Raw genomic sequence first — 21,233 nt, 5'->3', positions numbered from 1 at the left:
GAGCGCGGCTGCCGCACCAACCTCGTCTCCGCTAGCTTCTCCTCTTCTTCTTCTTCCTCCTCGCCGGCCTCCCCGTCTCGCTGTCGGTGGGCCCCACCTCCTTCGCTCGCCGGCATTTATTATTTGTTCCTCCCCTCTTCTTCCATTCGGCTCATCGCCTTCCCGTGATCTCTCCTCTCTCTGTGCCTCCACGACGAGCTCGTGGGGTGGTGGTGTTATGGCGAGTGGGGTGAGGAATGGGGGAGGAGGAGGGGTGGGGGGCAGGATGAGCGGGAAGGTGGCGAACGCGACGCCCAAGGCGGCGGCGGGGAAGCCGCGGCTGTCGGCGGCCGGCGGCGGCGCGTACCGGCGGACCAGCTCCGGGCCGCTCCCCTCCGCGGGCGGCGGCGGGGGGCGCGCGTCGTCGGAATCTGGAGGTGGGTTTGGGTGGGAGTGGGATCCGGATTTGGATTTGGGGGGGGTTTTGTGGGGTTTGGGTTGATCTGCATTTCGCGAGGTGTGAGATGCTAACCTCGCTCGCGCGTGTATGCTGAATCCGCCGCTTGATCTCCTTAGATTCAGTGTGTTTTTTTTGGGTCCATTAAAGCAAACATGTGTTCAACTAGCTGAGATGCTTCCACCTTTTCGATACTGCGATTCAATCGGTTTGCTGAATCTCCTCGCATTTTTTTGGATTTGCTTTGTTTGATGACTTTTTGCGTTTACTTGACTCCTTGCTTGGATGCAAGTGTGATTCGGAACGTGTGCACAACCCTGAAACTGTAGTGATGCGCTCCAATTGGTGGTTGGATCATAGTATCATCTTGGAAGCTGTAGCTGTAGTGGCAGAGCTATCGTTTGTTTAATTCAGATTAGGGAGGCATTTTCCTCGACGAGGGCACAAATCGCGGGTCTAGGAGCTCTAGTTGTGCTGGGACCATACGTTCCTCGTCCTGTTGCATCGTGTTAATCATGATGGCCGTGCACCCCTTGCACCAGACCGCCACCTACTTTTCCAATTTGCACTGCAAATCTAACACAAACGCTGAACCTTCTGAAGAACGCCTGCTGGTAGATGTGTATATAAACAATTGGGCTCTGGAGTGATTAGTGAATCTTATATTGGGATTACCATTTAGAATGGGATGCAGTTTGGTTCCTTCATCTTGGAAATTACCAGAAACCAGCAGTCCATATGACTTCATCTAGGAAATTTCCACCAATACTAACATATGACCCATCTTAGTTGGTTAAGTATATATTGGACCTATCTTAACCAAAAATATAATACAGAATATATATTGGCCCTATCTTAGTTGCTTAAGTATATATTGGACCTATCTTAAGTATATATATATTCTAGAAATTTCCACCAATACTATGACCCACCAATTCTGTATTATTTTACATTTTGGTTAAGTATATATTGGACCTATCTTAGTTGCCATTTAGAACCAACACCAAGTATTCTGCTGGGGTTTCGTACCTGCATTTTTCTCGGGAGACTTTGATTTTGCATACAGGATTCTTGTTGAAACATTTTCATGTTGAGCTATTATTGTATAGTCGAACTTGCATTACTCTCATGGGAGGCCAAGTAGACATCTCACTTTCCATGCCTCCCATGCTACACATTATTTTAGCATATTTGTACATATATGTTGTCTGGCACGATCATTCCGTATTCATGATTTAATTGACAGACCTCATGCCTTATTTTAAAAATTGAAGGATTCATCGTGTTGTTTTTTGGTGTGTAAATATTGATTTGACCTGTATCTCTATTTCTATCAACTGATGTATCTTCATTCTCCCCTGTTATCCTAGCAGTTTCTAGTAGAGTTAGAGTTGCTGTAAGGCTTAGGCCTCGAAATGCAGATGAGTTGGCTGCAGATGCTGACTTTGGTGATTGTGTTGAGCTCCAGCCAGAGGTTTGCACTCCCCTCCCCTCCCTCCGATTTATTAGCATGCAATGCAAAAAAAGAACATTTGCTTTGCTTATAGTCTTACTTGATGATTTCTTTATAAAGCTCAAAAGGTTAAAGCTTCGTAAAAACAACTGGGAGTCAGAAACATATGAATTTGATGAAGTGCTTACAGAGTTTGCTTCACAGAAGAGAGTGTACGAGGTTGTTGCAAAACCAGTTGTAGAGGTATGTGACACAGTCGAAACCTTTTTTGCATTTCCTTGTTTTTGTTATTCATAATTTCAATTGTTTGTGAATGAAATCTTTTGGCAAATTGTAAACAAGTATGGTTTGGATGTTGGACTGGGATATACGACTATGCTGGGTGTAACACAAACCAGCTGGAGCATGGAATATTGGTACAATTGGAGGTTTCTTAATTTTTGATGAAATAATCAGAGAAATCCTTCTTTTAATGAATCTTGCTAGAGGTTGTGCAATGTTAGTAAAGTTTGACCCAATTCTGTGAGGTAAAAGAAACCTTGAGTCCTCTTGTAGCTAGTGGTTCTGCAAACTTTCTTCCACGCAAGCTATTAGTGGACTCATGTTTGTTCTCTTCTGACCAATGGCTGTACCAATGTAGTGTTTTTTGTATTTTGCAGAGTGTTTTGGAGGGATACAATGGTACCGTTATGGCATATGGGCAGACTGGTACTGGGAAAACGTTTACACTTGGAAGACTTGGTGAAGAAGATACTGCTGCACGGGGAATCATGGTCCGTGCAATGGAGGATATTTTGGCAGATATAACACCTGAAACTGATACAGTATCAGTATCTTACCTACAGGTTTGTGATTCTAGGAGTTCCCATGGCATTGTATATACTTTCTCCAATTTCAACGTATGGCTTTCATGTTCTTGCGTTGTAGTAAATGTATATTACGTGTATTATTGCAGTTGTATATGGAAATGATACAAGACCTCCTTGATCCTGTAAATGACAATATAGCCATTGTAGAAGATCCGAGGACAGGGGATGTTTCGTTACCTGGGGCTACAGTAGTTGAGGTTCGAGATCAGAAGAGTTTTGTAGATCTTCTAAGGATTGGGGAGGCTCATCGTGTTGCTGCAAACACGAAGTTGAATACTGAGTCTTCTCGTAGTCATGCACTCCTCATGGTAATCTTGTACTACTAGACATTGCAGTTTATTGGCAAATTAATATGGATATGCCTTATGAGTTTTTTTTTCTTCTTCTTCTTTTATATCTGTTGGTGAAGGTAAATGTTAGAAGGGCCGTGAAAGGCAAGCATGAAATGGATGTTAGCATTTCTGGTGAAAATGGGCATTCATCTTCCATGGTGGGTTCACTCCGACCACCTATTGTTAGGAAAAGCAAGCTTGTGGTTGTAGACTTGGCGGGATCTGAGCGAATAGACAAGTCAGGTGAGTGCATTCTCGTCGATAAATGCCATGTCTTGCTGCACTTCTATACCTTTGACAGGATAATAAGGCTAACATACGCATTGGGCATTAATCTCTCAGGAAGTGAGGGTCATACATTAGAAGAGGCAAAGTCTATCAACTTGTCCCTAAGTGCACTTGGAAAATGCATCAACGCGCTAGCTGAAAACAGCCCACATGTACCAGTTCGTGATTCAAAGCTTACAAGATTGCTTAAAGATTCATTTGGAGGTAAATACATGCTAACCTGTCATTTGGTCTATGTAAAAATGAAATTGTGCCATAGCTTAGGAGGCACGCTCATCTTTATCTAAAAGCTAATAAGGAGCCAAGAGCATATCCCTGTACAACTCATTGCTTGTAACACTTATTGTTTTTTGTTCTAATTGAGGTGCTTTTCTTGAAATTCATAGGCACTGCAAGGACATCATTGGTTGTGACAATTGGTCCATCTCCAAGACATCGGGGTGAGACTACCAGTACAATAATGTTTGGGCAAAGAGTAAGTTTTTATGCTAAGATAGGTTTAATGATTTTAGATTCTCTTGCCTTCAAGTTGCAAAAATATTCATTGACAGACCATCTCACGATTTCATCGTGTATGCTACTGCTGCGTGCTGGAACAAAATTCCAAGTTTTTTATGAAGTGATTAATGTTTTCTTCATTGTTTCATGTATAGGCAATGAAAGTTGAAAACATGGTGAAACTGAAGGAAGAATTTGACTACAAAAGCTTATGTAGAAGACTTGATATTGAATTAGATAAGTTAATTGCAGAAAACGAAAGACAGAGGAAATATTTTGATGATGAAATTGAAAGAATAACAGCAGAAGCTCAATTGCGTGTTACGGAGGCTGAAAGAGAATACAAAATTTCTCTAGAGGTTTGCTTTCCACTATAATGTTTTATATATTTTGTTAGGCTTGGTGCAAGTGTTTATTCTTGGGGATATCTTGATCTTCATGAGCATGCTATTTATAGGAATCAATAGTGCAGTGACTAAATATTTGACTTTGTTTTCTCATATACTTTTATCTTTTAGTCAGAATACTGGTCGTCAGAAGTTTTCTTTGACAAAAACCCACAGTGAAATTGGGCCTTACATTGACACCATAAAGGAGTATCCAATTTTGATCTTATAATGAATAAGTTAACTATTAGTCAATACCTTAATCATGTCTTGATTCCTCAAATATACCGCCCCTATCATCAATAATTCATCATCTATATCTCAAAGCCTTGAGCATCTTTAGGTGCTCGGCTGCTCGTGAATTCTCTTAAAGGGCCATCTACAAACATACAGCGATGTCAGTGTTGTAAGCTGTGAGTAGAAACATCATAGGTGATTCTAGAAACATCATCTTGTGGGACCTTTCTCTAGAAAAAAAAAACTACAGAACAAAAAAATTTATGTAAATTTCACAAATAGTCTAAATCGCTTCATCTCTAAGCTTCCTAAATCCTAAATAATCATTCTAGTTCTACCATGCTTGATTGAGGATGTCTTTTTTATATTAATTTTTTATATGCATTTTCTTAATGCAGAATGAGAAAGCGAAGTACCATCAGGAATACCTTGACTCTATAAAGATACTGGAGGAGAAATGGAAAATACACCAACAATCACCTAAGAAACTGGTACATCTTTATTTTAGGCACTGACTAGTTCATCAGTCCTCTTATTATTTTCTCATTGTTGGCCTGGATTAATGTCTGACTTAAAAAAATCACTTACATTAACTTTAATAATTTAGTTTCTCATTTGGGAGAGAAGGGGAAAGATCCACAAGTTGTTTGTATATTCTAACTTAAAGCGATTGATGTGCACCAATAATGGGTAAACATGTAAGCTTGAGGCTGATTGGCATGAGAGTCTCGTGTTTACATTGTACTTCGTTTTAGAGTTTCTTAAGCAATAACAACTCATGTTCTGACAATCTGCCATTTTTCCATCAACTCATGCATTTTATTTTACATTTTTACTGTAGATTAAAGAAACTGAACCTACATCCAGTGAGGTAGGAGAAGTGCAGAACTTACTGCAGAATGAGAAAGTGTTGCGCCAATCTGCTGAAGATGAGGCTAATGACCTTAAGAATCAAGTATTACACTGGAAAAAGATGGAGGTACTGTCAGTATATAATTGTTTTCCGCCTGTAATAATACACTAACCTTGTTTTCATCTTGTAGGCTGCAGCTACTGCTGAGGTTGTCAAACTACGGAAAATGCTGGATACTGAAGCTAGCCAAAAAGAAAAACTTGATGAAGAAATTGCTGTTCTGAAAAGCCAGTTATTGCAGCTAAGTCTTGATGCTGATGAGGTAAGAATTACTGGCGGTTCCATTTTTTTTTTCTTACTGATCATTCTGAATTTCTAGATTTTTTTAGGGCCAATTGCATATTTGCCACTAGTTTGAACAGATATTGTGAATCTGCCATTACAAAAAATGCAATTGCATATTTGCCACCAAAAAACATTGGAACCCATCATTTCTGCCATTGGATTGACAGTTTCGACTAACACCGTTGAAAGGTGGTTTTTTTTAAAAAAATGGGACAAGGATACCCTTGCAATGAAATTGCAAAATTAACATCATTTTAGCATGAATGTTACTGCACCGGAGGGAGAGAAAAATACCAATAATTTGAATGAATATATGCTGGTGCCTCTTATCTGTCGCCTGTCGCCTGTCGCCCAAGCCTCCGCCACATGCTGCTGCCGCCCCAGCCGTCGGCTGCTTCTGCCTCTTGCATTTGCTGCCGCCGCCGCCCCGACCGCCGCAGCGCCTGCCGCCGTCGCTGGCCGCTTGCTGCTGACTCGTCGAAAGCCATCTCCACTGATTTTCGGTTCGTTTGCTATTGATTTGGAAAGGATGAGAGAACTTGGTGATCTAGGGGGGAGATCAAGGGAGAGGAGAGGGAGGGTTCTGGTCCGGTCAGGACTCGGGGCAGCAAGGAAAAGATCAACTTGACAAGGGCAAAATAGTATTATCAAGTTACATTGATTTTTGTAAATTATTTCTATCATCTTAGTTGGATCGGTATAGACGGTAGTGGCAAACAGAAGCAGAGGAGACTAACTTTGGTGGCAAATTAGCAATTCGTGTTTTTATAATGGCTATTGAGAGTTAGGGGGTGAAAGTAGTGGTATATTTGCAATTCTCTCATTTTTTTAATGTGATGGTTCTGTATTATCTGATCAATTTGATAAGTAGTATACCTAGTGATGCATATATTCTCTCATATTATTGCCTGTTGGCTTTGTAGTGCATAACACAGCAAATGTTAAAGTTAATTAAGTTCATCCACAGTTTTTTTGACTTGCACCCTTCCTATTATTCCAATTATTCCATTTGTATGAAACACATACGTGCTTTCTTGGGGGACTGTTTCCAAGATTTTAGCGTAAGGTCTCTGATGTTCTCTTCTTTTGTACCGTTCATTTTTTTCTTTCTTTTTAGACAAGGAGGAGCCTCGACAGAGGAGATGGATCTGGGAAAATATTTCCTGGGTTTGATTCTTTGATGTCTCATTCAAGGAATTCTCAGCCTAGAGAGCAGAGCAATGGACCTAAGCCGCCCATTGCTAAACTGTTTGAACAAGGTATGCATTACTTGAGAACATATTTCATTCATTTGCACCTGTCTTTCAGATTGTATCTTTTTATCCTCTAGTCCTTGTAAGATATCTACATGTAATAAGACCATTATAAAAAAATGTGATAAAAGTTTACCTATGTTATTCCTGTAATCCTGTACATAAATAAACCTGAGTTGTGATTTTGCTTTTGGTTATGATGATGAAAGTTTCTCTTCAACTATTTCAGTTGGGTTACAGAAGATACTGTCGTTGCTTGAATCGGAAGAACCTGATGTTCGTGTTCATGCAGTGAAAGTTGTCGCGAATCTGGCAGCTGAAGGTGCGGTGTTCATATTCACCATGTTTTAATTGGAAACATGGATTTTGTTATATTTTATTTGATGTGTCAAGATTTGCATTTGATGTATAGTATGGTTGTCCGCCATATATGCAAATTTGATTTTTAAGCATTTACATCTGATACTCTACAATCTGCATGTCATGCATAGCCTATGTTGGATACTGCTGAAGTGAAGTATTCGGATAATATAAACATACATTTGTCGCACTAGCAGTTGCGTCATTTTAAATATTGATGCCTTGATATTACAATTATGGAACCCGATCTCAGTTTAACTTGATACACATTGCTTCTTGATCATGTTATATCAACAGCATTTGATGCGACTTGCAAATGATTGATTCTATTCACTTTTCTTCTCTGAGCTGCAATCATGAATTAACTGCGGTTGCATTTGCGTATTTCAGAGGCAAATCAGGAAAAGATTGTAGAAGCAGGTGGCCTTACTTCTCTCCTAATGCTGCTTAGGAGCTCCGAGGATGAGACCATTCGCAGAGTAGCAGCAGGAGCAATTGCTAACCTTGCAATGAATGGTTAGTAGGCCAGTAGTAATTCATGAAAGAGGGCCTTAAATAGTGATTATATATCTGTTTGTAGAATGTCTCTTATCTCATTGTGTCAATAATATATGCAGAAACAAACCAAGATCTTATCATGGCCCAAGGTGGTGTAAGCCTGTTATCTATGACAGCATCTGATGCGGAGGACCCACAAACTCTAAGAATGGTTGCTGGAGCCATCGCCAACCTTTGTGGCAATGGTAAACTCTATATTTCTGCATGTTTGCCATTCGAGGAGTTAGTACCCTAAGAAATTAATATTTCTGGCTGGTTGGCTGGCAGTGCAAAACACCCTGGCCATTCAATTTAATATTAACTATCCCTGCTATGCATATACGTGTAGCTTTAAGTTCCGTCCAAAGGAGAAAATTGTTGAAGTCTAAATTTTGGTTAATGGCCAGATAATTTTTGTTGGGAGAAAAGTTGATAAGACTAGTGTGGGAGCCTACAAATTTAAGAGAAAATTAATAATTTTCTTGGATTTGAAACATATTCCCATCCATATGACTATGTCCTCAATATCATATTTTTATCCTCTACCAGACAAACTGCAAACACGGTTGAGAGGAGAAGGTGGCATCAAAGCATTGCTGGGAATGGTCAAATGCGGGCACCCTGATGTCCTTGCTCAAGTTGCACGTGGCATCGCAAACTTTGCTAAATGTGAATCTAGAGCAGCTACGCAAGGTAATGGTACCGATCAATCTAATGTTCATATGTTTTCCCTTATGTCCCTTTCCCTTATCGTACTTTGGTATGAGTGGGTGACACATTCCACATTTCAAAGATGCCATGCAAGGGACATTTTCTGCTTTTCAGATTGTAATGGCACATAGGCACATAGCTTGAACTTGCTATTTCCATCTTATGATCTTGTCCATGAGACCATAACTGAGATTTCCTTTTCTAGCTAAAGGACTGATGACTGATGATACTCTGAGATTAGCTATTATGCAGTTCTCATTATCTTGAAACTCTTTCAAGGAAACATATCTCCATGCTGATCTAATTTGACACAGTAAATCTTGTGACCGTTAATGCAGTTCTACATAATTCTTGTCAGAAGCCAAATTTTTATGTATAATCTTATGCCATCACTAGAATTGTTCTTCATGTTTTAACCATGTCTTTCTAACTAACACGTTGGCAATTTTATTTCATCAGGAAATAAGGTGGGAAAATCGTTATTAATTGATGATGGTGCGCTTCCCTGGATTGTAAAAAATGCAAATAATGAAGCTGCTCCAATTAGGAGGCACATTGAGCTTGCACTGTGCCATTTGGCGCAACATGGTATCCCTCTCTCTCGTTGCTTGCAACATTGCTCCTTCATACACTCCGTTGTTCATACAGTATGTACATGTAATTGTAAAACTATACGTTTATTATACTTATGGTGTTAATTTTACCTTTCTGCAGAAGTAAATTCAAAGGATATCATTAGTGAAGGTGCTTTATGGGAACTTGTTCGGATTTCAAGGGATTGTTCTCGTGAGGACATAAGGATGCTAGCGTACCGGACATTGACTTCCAGCCCCACTCTTCAATCAGAGATGAGAAGATTGCGCATAGAATGCTGATAACCGACTATTTGCTGCTGGTTCACTGCTTGGTTTTACATTCCGCCCTCACAATCAAGGTGCCATTGCGCCAAGAGCTGGCAATCAGGCATATAGGTCATGATTTACCCAATTTTTGCAAGCGTATGGGAACCTGAGTTTTCATCTCGACAGGTCCCCTGTTCTCCTCAAGAGTTTTATATTTTCGTTGTGCTGGCTGCTGAGAAGTTGAAAGTCTGGGTTGCAATTGATTTATTCATTATGGTAGGGGTTCGTATTTTACGTTGTTTGTAAAATTGTTGTAAAAATATCAGCAAGGCCAAAAATGAGAGCTGTTATCACTTAGAGACCGAGAGACAGCAGATAGGTGTAGATTTGGCCATGAATCATAATACTTGTATTCATTATACAGTAGCTGATCTTTACTGTAAGTCTGTAACTTATTACTGAAAAAGGCGTGATATTAGTTGCTACTCTGATTACCTCTGACTCGAACTGTACCAATTGTACTCATGGCATGCAAGGGATGGAAGGCTTAAGGCTGAATCTGAATAGCCTGACACGTGTGCGTTTACCCATGAAATTCACTCTTCCATCCCATGCATGATTGTAGTTTTTGGAGGATTTGCGTTGAATATTTGTTTGGTCAGTAGAAATATGGACAGGCGAGGCGCAGACAGTGGTAAAACACTGCAACACGCAGAGTTCGAGGACGTAGATTGTCGCACGGTTGCAAGCAGAACGCCGCGGTCGCTCGCCGTAAATCGATGAAAAACCTACCAACCTACCTCTACGGCTCTACCTGAGGAGGGAACGAGGAATTGAGGAGCAACCGAACAAACGAAAAGGGAAGAAACTCGCCTCCTAGTACTCTCCTAGCACAGCAAATACTACATCCGTCCAAAAATAAGTGCAGCCGTAGATATCCGTGCCCAACGTTTGACCGTCCGTCTTATTTGAAAAATTTATGAAAAATTTAAAAATATTTAGTCACACATAAAATACTATTCATGTTTTATTATCTAATAACAATAAAAATACCAATCATAAAATTTTTTCAAATAAGACAAACGGTCAAACGTTGAACATGAATCGTGTAAAACTGCACTTATTTTGGGACGGAGGGAGTACTTGCTGTGCTAATTAATTAGCAACGCGGCTGCGCTGCGACTGCGAGCCGAGAGAGACAGGCAGACACGCAGTGCGAAGGCAGCGGTGTACGTCGTCGCGTAGCACGGCACACGGCAGACGGGGCGCAGGACGCACGGAGGCTGGCGAGAGGACGGACAAGGTCAGCAGCGTGCGTACGTGCGTGTTTTGTACTACACCTCTTTGCTGTTGTGAGTTAAAACAAGACGAATGGCATGATGATGATATGATGATGAGTCGTCGATTATCCTTGAGATTTTCAGAGGTGGCGATCGATGGCCCCCTTGCCCCCTGAATATAATCCTGATGACCTGATCACGCACGCACGTATGGTATTGCACGTCAAAGATCGGTAGGACCAACGTCCAAACCTTGAAACCCTGAACTGAAACACAGGCCGGCTCCTACCTAAATTAAGTTGTTGGTAGCACGTCCCCGGAGACACGGCTCTCCTCCATCGAGCGCGATGCGCCCAATGACCATCAGATTCTTCCACTGATCCGCTAGCTGCGTACTGCATATTGCACCAACGCGCACGCAACGCCTTGCCGGTTGCGGCCTCTCCTGCCACTGAGACGGACGTAGTCGTAGTCGTCGTAGTGGGGGGCAAAGGGCAAAGGAGACGACGGGGGGCCACGACCACGAGCGGCGCGGCGCGAGGATTTTATAAGGCGCGGGCGGGTCGTCCACCGGCACCTAGCGTCGCTGTGGTGACGAGACGGAGGCTGGACTGTCCGCGTCGGGGGCGGGCGGTGGACGACGTGGACATGTCACGTCACATCATATATATATATCTCCACAGGATCATACATCCATCGCGCGCAGCCTAGCTACCACCACACCTGATCGAGCCGAGCCGGCGGACTCGAAGCATCACCCAATCCGGCCGCCCGAAACGGGCCGAGATTTTTCCGCATAATATCGAGGGTTGATTGGATCCATATTACTACAAATTAAATATACCATTTCAGATAAATGACACTACTATTTACGATATTGGCTGCGTTTACTATAAAATTTTGAAAAAGTGAAACCCCACGCCATCGCCATGACGTTTTCCATCAGACCCCGTAGACGTGGGAACCACATGTCAGTTCCATCTTCCTCCATTCTCCCTGTTCTTTCTTCCCATCTCTTCCTCCATTTTCCACGTCTAATACGAGGGACAACGATGTTGGCGGTTCCTGAGCCCTCCCGCTGTGGATGGGGTTGAAGACGATGGCGGTGGTGCCTCCTGAGCTCTCCTGCCACGGATGGGAGAAGGCCAGCGATGACGACGGTTCCCGAGCCCTCCCGCCACGGATGGAGTCAAAGAAGACGGCAACGACTCTTGAACCCTCTTGCCCTGGACGAGAGAAGTTCGGCAACAGCGGTGGCAACGGAAAGAGGGAGAGACTGACAAGAGAGAGGTAGGGGAAAGAGAAGACAGGGGAGAGAGGTGAAGAAGATGGAACTGACAGCTAAGTCGTCCCACGTGCAGTTAAGGCTAACAGAGATTTTTGACATATATCGCGACGGAGTGGCACAGTTCTAATTTTTCCAAATTCCAGTGGCACATGCATGCCGATATCATGAACAATGGTGGCATTTATCTAAAATGGTATATTTGTAGTGGCATGGATCCAATTAACCCTAATATAAAGGCGCACCAAGGCCCCCCACATACTCTTTCAATCTCAAAATAAAGGCTATTTTTACTCCCCTTAAGTTTTGTCCTACAATAAAGATATTTATTTACCTACCTACCTCATCTATTGTTCCTCATTTAATTAATTTCTTCATCCATATTTTCTTCTATCAAGGCCCCCACATACTCTTTCAATCTCAAAATAAAGGCTATTTTTACTCCCCTTAAGTTTTGTCCTACAATAAAGATATTTCTTTACCTACCAACCTCATCTATTGTTCCTGATTTAATTAATTTTTTCAACCACATTTTCTTCTCAGCTAATCACAATATATAATTTTGGATTAATTTCACCTACTTTCCTTAATACCTTGTATCCAAAACTCTGCAAATGATTATATTTGGGACAGATGTGTACGTAGCATGTCGCTAGCTAGAAGTACTACCTGTATCGCTATCAGCCACATGCCCCCTATAATTGTCCGGTCCTACGTACTCCCTCCGTCTAAAAAAACAAACTCTAGTTTCCATATTCAACTTTGACTGTCTGTCTTATATGAATTTTTTTTATAATTTGTATTTTTATTGTTGTTAGATGATAAAGCATGATTAATATTTTATACGTGACTTGTCTTTTTAATTTTTTTCATATTTTTTTAAATAGGACGGACGGTCAAACGTTGGACACGGAAACCAGGTCTGTCTTTTTTTTTTGGGACGGAGGGAGTACTCTCCATCGACGACGCAACAGTAAGTGGCAGCCCAAACCCTGAATGCATATGTACAAACACGACGGGGGGCGAAAGCGACGCGATATGGCATGCAATTTAGTTCCCTGTCTGCCTCGTTAAATTGGCTACATATACACATATGCAATTATTTTTTTGAGGAGGACACACATATGCAATTATGCATCATGCGTGTATAGCTTTGACCGATCGATCTCGATTGGTTGGTCGGTCGGTCCCGATCCATGAAATTATAGAACGAGACCATGACAAGACCAGATGGGGTTCATATATATAGCTTCAAAACTAAGTTATTACCTGCAGCCGTTCATTCTCGTTCGTCCTTGGATGCAGGCATATATAGCTGATACTACTCTACCTCGGAACAGAGAATCAGATAAGTATATACTCCCTCTGTCCTTAAATATTTGATACCATTAACTTTTTAAAAAATATTTGATCGTTTGTTTTATTCAAAAACTTTTGTGAAATATATAAAACCATATGTATACATGAAAGTACATTTAACAATGAATCAAATGATAGGAAAATAATTAATAATTACTTAATTTTTTTAATAAGATAAACGGTAAAATATATTTAAAAAAGTCAACGGTGTAGAATATTTAAGGACGGAGGAGGGAATAGATTACATGCATGTAACGCAGTACTCCCTCTGTCCCATAATAGGTGACGTTTTTGACTTTTTATTTGCAACGTTTGACCATTCGTTTTATTTGAAAAATTAGTGCAATTATAAAAAAAGATAAGTCATATGTAAAGTACTTTTGATAATAAAGCAAATGACAAACAAAATAAATAATAATTTCAATTTTTTTTGAATAAGACGAATGATCAAACATTAATAAACAAAAACTCAAAAAGACAAGTAATATGGGACGGAGGTAGTACAAGAAACTATATATATGCAGGCCGGCCAATTAAGGTCGTCGTCTGATCGTCTCTCCGTTGCCGACAGCAGCGAGAGGGGAGGACTGGTCGTGGCCACAGCCTGACGAAGACGACGACGAGTCGACCGATCGCCAAACACACAACTGCACTCTTGCAGGGGCAGGCAATGCAGCCAGGCGCCCATGCTGATTTTGAACGGCCAGCTCGATCGATCACAAAATTAACCAAGTACGTCAATGCAAAAGCATGTACTACATGCAGATGCAGGCTCTGGATGATCTGAATGCATGCGACACTGCACGACACTCATCATCTGCTGCCCGATCTGCATGCCTGTCAGTAGTGTATCTATCGCTCTGTGCAGGTACCCTGTACTATACTGATGATCTGATCGATCGATCGATCGATCGAGAACATATGTACATCCATTCCTCGGTTGAATCTTTGATCAACTTGTACACGCAGATGCAGCTACAATCTATCAGTATATATATACTACTCCTATCTATGATCTATCAGCCGTGGACCATATGCACGCTGGCTGCCGGCCGGCCGGCGCCTGAGAAGAGACAAGCTGTACAGCTGCTTGAAGTAATTGAAGTTTGTCTAGCTTGAAGCTGAGCTGAATGCCTGAAACCCTGAAGCAAGCTAGCTAGGTTGCGTCGCTGCAGGCCGGCTGCAGCTAAACTAGGAGCTATATATGTACTAGGTAGCACTAGCAGCAGCTGCTGCATTGCGACGTCGATCGGAGAGGGGACGGGCATGTGTAGGGGTCCGGCCGTCGCGCATGCCGCTAGCTGCTGGGAGGAGGCGCAGTCATATGCATGCATGCAAACACACATACTCAGCTCAGATTGCTGTTCATTTCACTGTTCGATCCATCCACTTTTCCCATCTTGCATTGCCCTTGTGGGCCGGGGCGAGGTCGACCTAGCTCCCTCTCGATCGATCTCACCGCCGGCAGCCACCACGCCATGGCCGCCGGCGAGGAGATAGCTAGCTGCAAATCGCATTGCTGCAGGTGTTGCTGCTGAAAATTGGAGCGGTGATTCGATCGAAGAGTTCTATTAATTGTTAATTGGGATGGACGGCTAGCTGAGCTCCTGTTTTAATTTCTTCTGAATCATTGATCGAACCGAATCAATAATACTGCTCGATCTCTCGTTGGTTCGTCAGTAATTCTCTTTCCTGCAGTACCTATCAAGCAAAGCAAGCATATATGAATATGACACGCTGATTGGATATAATATTACACAGCATGATCGAGCATGTTGATCCAGTCGTCTGCTAGTGCATGCCAATACTACTGCAGTATCATCATCGACACTGCCGTTGTTTCAGTACTGTAATATCGACCTATGGATTGTTGACCTAGTTCTACTGCCCTATATATATATATATATATATATATTGATTCTCTCTTTGGATTTTTCTTCAGAAGAAAATCAGTGTCGATACGACGACTTGATCACAAGCAGCTGGGCTATATGTGATGCTCACGCATCAAAGTGCGTGCTCATTCTTTTGTTCTGAATTAACATGAGCACAAACCAAAATATATATATTCTTGCTAGTCCAGCTCGCGTGATATACTCTACTTCTTTGGATCGAGTATACTATATACTACTATATCACTGTTTCTCTATACCTTTTTAAATATATAAGTTCTCTATACACCAGAACATATAAAATTAAGACAGAAGAACTAATATATAATTCACTCCAAGTTGGCGGCAGGATGAATGAGAGCCACAGAAATATAATTATGATGCACTTGAAAAATACACCTGATCATCAGATGATGATGAGTAGAAAAGGAGAAGTGTCAGTGTATCGAGATCAATCGATGGAATGCACACGGCTGGAGAAGAACATACCTCAAATTTTGTCAGGTTGTACCCCTAAAAAAATGTCAGATATAGCTGTGCTGATAGCCACTGGTACATCAAGTGCGTAGATAATACAAAATGTGGATGAATGGCAACGACCAAGGGTCAATATATACTCAATATTCATGCATAGAGTGACCATATAGACACATCTACTACTGCTAAAACCATTTTTTATGTGCGGATAAAATCGATTTCCACCAATGACAGCTCTGGGTGCTCCTCTTCCTCGCTTGTGGTGATGCACTGAGGTTGGTGTAACGAGTTCGCTATGGCAGGAGACTAGGAGCCGTGGAAAGAGCGGAATTTCAGGGTTTTCGATTACTCTCTCTCTCTTGTTAGTCTCAGCAATTCTGGAGGCCATCCTACAGGAAGATTGTCTGTGGTCATCCACTGGCGCCGCTGCTTTTGGGGGTTTATTAGAAGTATAGTGGGGCTCAGCCGCCACCCTCCTATAGAGGAGCAGCGTTTTTCCGTTTTTTTTTTTACTTTAGCAGTCCTTTTGTTTCTTTCTATTTTCCCTTGTCCCCAGGCAATGGTCATATGATCGGTTGCGTTATATAACAAAAGCTTTGCTTTCTTCTAATATATTGACGTGTAATCTTTTGTGCGTTCGCGAAAAAAACAGCCAGAGACAAGGAGAAAAAAGATAAAAGAAAGTGTGATGAGAAAACCAACGTTGTCCTCTATATATTATATTTATTGGAAAGAAGAGAAGAAGCAGAGGATAGAAGGACTAGTGGTAATGGAGATGCGACCAGCGTTTGATCGACGGCTTGATTTTTGAAGCGCCGATCACCGAAGAGTTGTGAGGAAGACGACAAGACAAGATTCAAGCAGATAAATAGGAGCATAGCCTGGAAAAAATAAAATTTCAATGACGGCCAGCTTAATGTCGAAATAACATCATTTCCACGAGCGATCAGCTTAAGTGACCACTTTTAAAAATATAATTTTTGTAGACGGTTGCTTAAGACGATTGCCTTTGAAAAATATTTCTGCTACCGATCTTTCACGCAATGACACACCCACTACTCTTTAGATGTACTGCACAGGCAGTGGCACTATGCCGCCTGTGCAATTAGGGGGTGCTTGTGAAAACCGTTTTTTCTACTACTCCTCCGTTTCATATAAGTTGTTTTGATTTTTTTTCTAGTCAAACTTTGTTAAGTTGACGAAGTTTAAAGAAAAATTAGCAACATCTAAAACACCAAATTAGTTTTATCAAATCTAACATTAAATATATTTAGATAATATGTTTGTTTTGTGTTGAAAATGTTACTATATTTTTCTATAAATTTAATCAAACTTAAAAAATTTTGACTAAGAAAATATTAAAACGACTTATAATATGAAATAGAGGAAGTAGTAGTGATCATTTGATCGACTGGAAAACCTAAATGATCCTACATATTGCATTGACAAAGTGTATCCCATCGTGGTAGGATGAATCTAACAAATCTTTATCATGGAATTAATGCTAATACAAATTGATAATTCGCGACATTTTTGTCAAGGAGTATTTTTCTAATCTAAATTATCTATTCGGGTTCCGGTAGTCAATCCCCTCCATATTTACATTACGTCATATATACAATTAGTTTCCTCGGCATTTCTGTGGTTCTGTCTTCAAGTCAACAAAATCCTTGCATGCAGAGAACCAAGCTAGCACAATCGTAACGGGAATCACACTATTATAGTACATCATATCTCTAGTGATATATCTCTCTCATGCATTCAGTATAGGTCAAAGACTCAAGACGACCCAAAAATAGTCTTCTTTCGCAAGAAAATAAAATGCCACAAAGGTGTGCACCAATAATAGCTGTCTTCAGTCAAAACCCATCACTACTTTTTTTCTTTTAGTTTGAAGAATAGAACCCATCATTTACATATATAGATCAAATTAAGGTTACACAAAGTGTGCTAATTAAACATACATTGTCATGCATGATCCTCACAAACAAATAATATGTATAATATATAGCATACTATCTCTATTTTTAATAGGTGACGCCGTTAACTTTTTAACACACGTTTAATCATTCAACTTATTTGAAAGATTTACGTATCATTTATCTTATTGTAATTTGTTTTATAAATAAAAAAATATACTTTAAGCATGATTTATATATTTGCATAATTTTTCTATAAGACGAATAATCAAATGCATGTCTAAAAAATCAACGGCATCATCAATTAAACAATGAAAGAGAGCATAAAGTCCTTTAGAGGAGTACGTGACCGGTACTCAGTAGCCTAGCTAGAACATACATGCTCCATATAGTTATACTTGACATGTACTATGGTGTAAATTAAAGCCATATATTTGATCAGTTGACCGATCAGAAGACATTACTCATGTTGAATGTTATTCCTAAATATATATACAGCATAGTCAAAGTATATCAAAAACTGTACACCCACACACATGCCTTTAACTACAGAGACAACGTCACACTACCTCTTGTGATGTTGCCCCTCTATATATCTTTCATCCACGTACAAGACTGACCCTAAAATAGTCTAACTTCTGGATAATATATAGTAGCATACATATATATAATTATTTGGTGATTCTCTCTTGATCATCAGGGAATTCATTTCACTACTTCTAATAAGATATATATATATATATATATATATATATATATATATATATATATATATATATATATATATATATATATATATATATATATATATATATATATATATATATATATATATATATATATATACACAATATCTAGAATAAATGAAATACTAGTAAATACAGTACATATAGTGAGTGCACTTATTGTTCTCAATTGGTTAATTAGTTCATTAATTATCTAGGATGTGATGCAAAACTAAAACACATACCTTAGCTTGCACCTATAAAAACATGCTTTAGTCAAAGGGATGACACATTTACATGTATAATTAATGTTGATATACAACAATCAAATTCTAGTTCAGAAAACATAGGTTTGTACTGTAGAAACAAAACATACATGTCATGGTTACAATATGGCAACAATATAGTTGCAGCTGCTGAAGATCATGTTCCTTGGAGTGCATAGCATATATTGTATCAAAGTGTGTGGATCATGCATAATGCTCCACATTTTGATATTTGACATGTAATTCATATATTTAATATATAAACTAATTCGTATGTGAAGAAAACTTACAAATGCATATAACATTTTATTCCCACATTGGTAGCATCATCATAGTATCCACGTGATTATACTCATGCCTATATGGCATATTTGGTTGGTTGTATCAGGCTGGCTTGCTTCTCTGGGTGCAACTTCTAAATCGACGGCTCTAGTGGTCAACTTCTAAATTTGTCATTTGCAACGTGTCAGGTCATACAATGGTTCTATCCTTGCCTCAGCAAAATCATCACGCAACGCCAAAGCAACCGTAACCGGTAACGTATCACACTATCTGCAGTGATACGTCTTATCTATCCCTTCCGTACTAAGCCCCAATTCCAAAAGAAGTCTTCTAAAAAAAGAATAGATTGATAGACAAATAGAGTAACGCACACAGGCACTTATTTGATGCTCCATTTGGTGTACGCCGCGGCGTGAATACGTACCACCCTATCTTGTAGTATCTACAGATGGCGAGTAGATAAGGTAACGCACAATGTAGTCGCCAATTTGATGCTTCGTTCAGGTTCAGGTGTTACGGTGTGAATACGCACCAGTCTATTCTATAAGATAGGGTAACTAACGCGCATCCTATAAGATAGAGTAAAGCACATGTATAGTCACTTATTTGACGCTCCGTTTGGCATCGCGGCGTGAGTACGTACCACCCACACCCTATCTCTGATTCTCCCCAAGATCCATACTTTGGTAGTGTCTTGACAACGTTATACTAGTAGCCATAGTGACGTGGCCGTGGTGGCAATGGTGGAGGTGCAAAGGCTATAAGAACACGGTCAACACAACACGGCCGCAAATCAGCCATGTCAGCGATCGAGCGAGGTGTGACATAGCAAGAGATAGAGACGTGGGCAGCACCAGCCAGCCACCGCGCGATCGCGATCAGGATCAGACAGCCCAGCCCAGGGCCCGCTCCCCCCTGGTGGGTCCCACCGCACCACCCCCTGGTGGGCCCCACTCCCCCCTTCCCCAATCTACGCGCTTGTATTTTAACCCTTCTCCTCTCCTCTCGTCTCCTCCTCCAAACCAAACCCCTCGCCTCCGCTTTGACCACCGCCGCGCCGCGCCACGCCGCGCCACCGTGAGAGAGGGAGACAGATGGATCCGGTGACGGCGGCGGCGGCGCATGGGGGTGGGCACCACCACCACCACCACTTCGGAGCGCCACCGGTGGCGGCGTTCCACCACCACCCGTTCCACCACGGCGGCGGGGCGCACTACCCGGCGGCGTTCCAGCAGTTTCAGGAGGAGCAGCAGCAGCTTGTGGCGGCGGCGGCGGCGGCTGGTGGGATGGCGAAGCAGGAGCTGGTGGATGAGAGCAACAACACCATCAACAGCGGCGGGAGCAACGGGAGCGGCGGGGAGGAGCAGAGGCAGCAGTCCGGGGAGGAGCAGCACCAGCAAGGGGCGGCGGCGCCGGTGGTGATCCGGCGTCCCAGGGGCCGCCCCGCCGGCTCCAAGAACAAGCCCAAGCCTCCGGTCATCATCACGCGCGACAGCGCCAGCGCGCTGCGGGCGCACGTCCTCGAGGTCGCCTCCGGGTGCGACCTCGTCGACAGCGTCGCCACGTTCGCGCGCCGCCGCCAGGTCGGTGTCTGCGTGCTCAGCGCCACCGGCGCCGTCACCAACGTCTCCGTCCGGCAGCCCGGCGCGGGCCCCGGCGCCGTCGTCAACCTCACCGGCCGCTTCGACATCCTCTCGCTGTCCGGCTCCTTCCTCCCGCCGCCGGCGCCTCCCTCCGCCACCGGCCTCACCGTCTACGTCTCCGGCGGCCAGGGGCAGGTCGTGGGCGGCACGGTCGCCGGACCGCTCATCGCCGTCGGCCCCGTCGTCATCATGGCCGCCTCGTTCGGGAACGCCGCCTACGAGCGCCTCCCGCTCGAGGACGACGAGCCGCCGCAGCACATGGCGGGCGGCGGCCAGTCCTCGCCGCCGCCGCCGCCGCTGCCATTACCACCACACCAGCAGCCGATTCTTCAAGACCATCTGCCACACAACCTGATGAACGGAATCCACCTCCCCGGCGACGCCGCCTACGGCTGGACCAGCGGCGGCGGCGGCGGCGGCCGCGCGGCGCCGTACTGATCAACATCGATCTCGCCGGAGAGAAAAAAAATGGAGGAGAAGGATCGGAGCGAGCCGTGCATGGTGTAGGATGAATTAAGCTAAGAGTTAATTTCTTCTTCCGCCTTTGCTAATCATGATGCTCTCGTGTTGTTTAATCTGTGGCAATCTGCTTAATTGCAAGCTCATCACTGCAATTAAGCAGCAGCTAAGGATGGTTGGATGGTTAAAACTAGTGCTCTCTGTTAGTGTTGATGTTAATTAATTAATTACTTTGTGTTCTTTTTA

The 21,233-nt window shown here is 42.3% G+C and overlaps 2 protein-coding genes across 2 annotated transcripts; both read left to right on the top strand.

Moving 5' to 3' along the window:
* Positions 1-9,893, top strand: LOC9270139 (kinesin-like protein KIN-UB). Its single transcript, NM_001424865.1, has 19 exons — positions 1-416; positions 1,810-1,910; positions 2,010-2,132; positions 2,549-2,734; positions 2,845-3,066; positions 3,168-3,333; positions 3,433-3,582; positions 3,765-3,853; positions 4,032-4,235; positions 4,898-4,990; positions 5,341-5,478; positions 5,543-5,674; positions 6,815-6,956; positions 7,180-7,272; positions 7,701-7,826; positions 7,928-8,053; positions 8,397-8,540; positions 9,018-9,146; positions 9,273-9,893. Exons 1-19 carry the CDS (start codon positions 218-220, stop codon positions 9,431-9,433), a joined length of 2,724 nt encoding a protein of 907 aa, NP_001411794.1. The 5' UTR covers positions 1-217; the 3' UTR covers positions 9,434-9,893.
* Positions 9,894-19,904: 10,011 nt separating this feature from the next.
* On the top strand, positions 19,905-21,233 carry LOC4340045 (AT-hook motif nuclear-localized protein 18). Its single transcript, XM_015786239.3, has one exon. It carries the CDS (start codon positions 19,980-19,982, stop codon positions 20,964-20,966), a length of 987 nt encoding a protein of 328 aa, XP_015641725.1. The 5' UTR covers positions 19,905-19,979; the 3' UTR covers positions 20,967-21,233.

This window comes from Oryza sativa, chromosome 6 (assembly GCF_034140825.1).
Source record: "Oryza sativa Japonica Group chromosome 6, ASM3414082v1".
Taxonomy (NCBI): domain Eukaryota; kingdom Viridiplantae; phylum Streptophyta; class Magnoliopsida; order Poales; family Poaceae; genus Oryza; species Oryza sativa.
This window is presented reverse-complemented; position numbering and strand designations above follow the sequence as displayed.